The following is a 4,355-nucleotide window of genomic DNA, read 5'->3' as shown; positions in this document are numbered from 1 at the left end:
TCACAGATCAGAGATACAGAGAGAACATTCATGAGCGAGATTTATTAGACTCAGACAAAGGCATTAATATTAATTTATTTTCAATCATGGACAATTTATTTAATCTCATTGCACTTAATTTTCTCAATTTTCATATCAGCCAGCTGACCATAAAGTTCTCTGAGAATCAAATAGTTTATTTTGAGTAAAATACTAATAACAGCTTCTATATGCTATATGTTTCTTGGTATAAAATCATATCAAGATGCTATAACTATCTAGAGTTGTTAATAATAGCTCATAGTTGAAGTGATAAAGGTTAATTCCATTTATTTATTTATTGTTTTGCCTGTATTATGATTTCTTTACAAATCCAGGTTTGTGAAGTGAAGCTATTAATAAAAGGGCCATGTTAATTCTCATAAATTACAAGGGCAATGGCTTTTTCTCAAGGCAAGGGGATCAGCTGAGCAGGAAGCACTGACCACCTCCTAAGGTCTTCTTGATAGCATCCTTCACTTCCTGGTTCCTTAGGCAGTAAATGAAAGGGTTCAGCATGGGTGTGAGGACTGCATACACAGCAGAGATGAGTTTGTTGGAATTGAAAGATGCAATAGCTCTGGGTCGGACATACATGAAAATCATGGCTGTGTAATAAATTATGACCACAGTGAGGTGGGAGGCACAGGTAGAGAAGGCTTTCTTTCTTCCCTGGGTGGAGGGTATACGCAGAATGGTGGACACTATGTAGACATAGGAGAGCACAGTAGTAATAAGAGGGAAAACGAGGATGACAATGGCCAAAGCAAAGTCTACTAACTCAGCTGTGGACATGTCTTTGCATGCCAATTTGAGGATTGGTGAGATATCACAGAAAAAGTGGTTCATGACATTGGAGCCGCAGAAAGCGACATGTGAAATGAAATAGACTTTGACAACAGAGACCATGAAACCACTGAAATAAGAAAGGGCCATCAGCTGCATACAGTAAACTGTGGTCATAATAACTGGATATCTGAGAGGATGGCAGATGGCCACATAGCGGTCATAGGCCATAGCTGCCAGGAGCACACACTCTGTGCAGGCAAGTGAGATAAAGAAGTAGAGCTGGGTCATGCAGCCTGTGAAGGAAATGTGCCGTCTCTGCAGTAGAAATCCATCTAGCATCTTGGGGACTGTGACAGAGACATACCAGATCTCTAGAAAGGACATGCTACTTAGGAAATAGTACATGGGCTTGTGGAGGGAACCAGTGGTCCAGACAGTGAATATAATTACAAGATTCTCTGCTATAATCAACATATAGACCACAAGGAAAAGGAAGAATAGGAGGACCTGTAGCCAAGGAGCTGTAGGGAAGCCCACCAGGATGAACTCACTGACCAGAGTAATGTTCATGTTCAACATGACCAAAGGTACTGGGAGATGTTGAAGTCTTCTGTGGTAACACCACAAACAAGGGCAATATCTAGGGCATTAAACAATATAAAATGAGTTAGTAATTGACTCTTCTTGTGAATAATATTCAGAATAAAATTTGTATTAATGAAGACTCTCCTCTTCAATATGATAAAATAATTTCAATCAAAATGTTTTAGAGAAAATTTCCATAATCAAAAGTTCAATTTCCCACCACTCCTATACCAACAGACCTTTAGTGAGTTCACCAGAGTCTTGTCTACCCCTGAGTTTTCCCCTACTCTCAGGTATGACTGGGGTCATGTAGCTTATAGACCAGATCAGTCAGATAAGTATAGCTCTCACATCTCAGCAAAGTTCCTTTCTCAGTAGACAGAAGCTATCACAGAGATCCGTAATTGTTCAAAATGCAAAAATAAGTGGCCATGTAGTGCCCAATCCCAATTCATATATCTGCAATGCAACTTCTACACCTAAATCCCAAGAAATACCACAGAAGGGAGAAGAAAGATTTTAAGAGCTAGATGATGAAGCCATCTGCTGCTAATGTTTCCTAGATGTGATATGAAATGTGTACTCACTAAATTTCAACAAATAAGGTTCCCTGAACAAGACTGGTTGACATGCCAATGCAGATAACAAAAATTTCCCAAGGCTCTGTCCCTACATGAAGGCATTCAATCAATCAGTGGATAGTGAGATAGGGAAACTATTTCTCCATGGATGAGCCCCCTGGTAGGTTATCAAATTCCAAGGGGTCAACCCTAAATGCATGTGCATACATGCCATACTAAATGACTCATTAGGTTTTGTGGGTGGGAGTAGTGAGGGATGAAAATTATGAACATAAAGTTCTCATATATGAAATTCTCAAAAAAAAATAAAAAAATCTAACCTGTCTCTGCATGTAGTTTATACTCTTTAAAATTAATAGAAATATGAAGAACAAGTTCATACATGTAAGTGTATTACAGTTTATTTCATGTATGATAGAACATTTATTATGATTGGAAGTTTATTCTATTGATTCCAAAATGTTCTCGCAGACCCATGTTCCTAAGCTGCTAAGTGTGACTGACTCACAGAATCCAACACTGCAGCTGTGTAGGGTGGTCCATGGTACTTTGTCTTTCTAGGACAACTGAAAACGATCAAAATGAGCCTTATTTTGATTAATTTACTTCTGAGTGTTCTCTATATTAGAGAGATGTTTTAATAAATTAGAATAAAGGATTTTTGTTTGAAAGAAAACCACTTCTACACTAAAACTCTTATCTACAGACAGTGGTTGGAATGTCAGTTCCATTCCTAGATCCTTTGTTAGAGAAGATAGACACCTTTGCCCCTCCACATTGATTCTATTTCTGTTTAGCTAGGAAATTACTGAACAAACATTTATGTATTCCTGAAATAAAATGATGGAGAAAAGCATTTAATCAGAAAATCCTCAAAAAGTTTAGTTTTTAGTTTTTGAGTGAGATTCTAGCTATATAGTCCTTTGTCCCACAATTTCTTCAATTAGAGTCTATGGAAATTTTTATATTATAGTAACTATTGGAAATGTACACTTAGGAGGCATCTGTAAGAACTATATGAAGAGGCTGTGAAGATGTCTCAGTGGTTGTAGCACTTGTCATCAAGCATGAAGACCTGAGTTCAGATCCCCAGAACCCATGTAAATGGTAGGTGTCCATGGTAACCTGTCTGTAATCCCCACATGCTGGAATAAAAGAAAGAGAATAGCTGGAGCAAACTGGCTAGCCAGACTATTAGAAAAGACCCACTTGAGGTTCAACAAGTGACCCTGCATTAATATAAAGAGAGCTCAGAAAAGACATCTGATGTAAACTCATCCCATGTATAGTAATCTTCCCTTCTGTCAAGGGCCACATACTTTACCTCATACTCACCTCTACATGCAATTTAAGAGCATAGATTTTACAGTCAGAGCCAGGTGTTAGTATTCTTTATAATACGTGGTAGCTGAGTTCTGCATCACTGAACAAGTATGCCCTCCCATTTCCTCTCCTATAAAGTGAAAAGCCATAGAAGCACATATCAACATCATCTGAGATGTGAGAATTGAATAAAACAGAGCATAGGAGGCATGTAACATAGATTCAACTCATAGTCATCTCCTATTAGTAGTGACTATCACTGAGTTAGACTAGACCCATAGATACTTACTCAATCATAAACATGTGCGTGTTTTCACTCATGTATACTCAGAGACACATGCAGTTATTCTTCTCTTTGTTTTGTTCACTTTTCCTATTAAAGTTCAGGGAATAAAATAATCAGAATTTGTTAGAAAATTGAAGCATAGCATCCATGAAAAATCTCTGAATTATAGATCGTTCATGACTTTTTTCTAACTCACTTTTTGATTAAATGTTTTCATTATTCCAGCACATCCAATTCATTCTTCATAATTTATGATCTAGTATTTAAGCCTAAAGGAATACAGAATCACCCCATCTGTGTTCCTTGTTTAGAAGCCAAGACACTAAGCTCTGGTCTCTTTTGGTATCCCAAGGAAGAATGCCGTTTCATTTTGTTCCCTGACTCCTTCTTACAGTCCTTAATCTGCTTGTTCTAATGGATACCAACACTCACTGACCTCTTCTAAAATAAGAAATGTATTTTCTGTGCCTCTAATAGCTACAAGGTGTGCATTTGTCACAATCTGTTGAGTCTTAGTTACTCATGTTGTATCCCTGGAATATTATTTCTCTTGTAAAAGAATACAACCTCTGACAGCTTCACCTCTCCTCATCTTTCTGGGAACCTTCATCTGGGTCTGTCAACCTCTCTTGCTATCACCAACTACTAAGCATCATCCTCCTTTCTTTACTCTCAGAATGGAAAACTCTTCAGACATCCACACTTATTATGAGAAAGAGAGCTAGTCTGTGGATTCTTACACTCCTGAGAGAAGCAGACTGGTCCTTGGTCTG

The 4,355-nt window shown here is 37.8% G+C and overlaps 1 protein-coding gene across 1 annotated transcript; it reads right to left on the bottom strand.

Annotated features, from left to right (window-relative positions):
• Positions 1-441: 441 nt before the first annotated feature.
• On the bottom strand, positions 442-1,386 carry LOC100754267 (olfactory receptor 6). The gene has a single exon (XM_027405034.1). The coding sequence runs from the start codon at positions 1,384-1,386 to the stop codon at positions 442-444; it is 945 nt and encodes a 314-aa protein (XP_027260835.1).
• Between the last annotated feature and the right edge of the window lie 2,969 nt (positions 1,387-4,355).

The sequence above is a fragment of the Cricetulus griseus genome, chromosome 3 (genome assembly GCF_003668045.3).
Source record: "Cricetulus griseus strain 17A/GY chromosome 3, alternate assembly CriGri-PICRH-1.0, whole genome shotgun sequence".
Taxonomy (NCBI): domain Eukaryota; kingdom Metazoa; phylum Chordata; class Mammalia; order Rodentia; family Cricetidae; genus Cricetulus; species Cricetulus griseus.
This window is presented reverse-complemented; position numbering and strand designations above follow the sequence as displayed.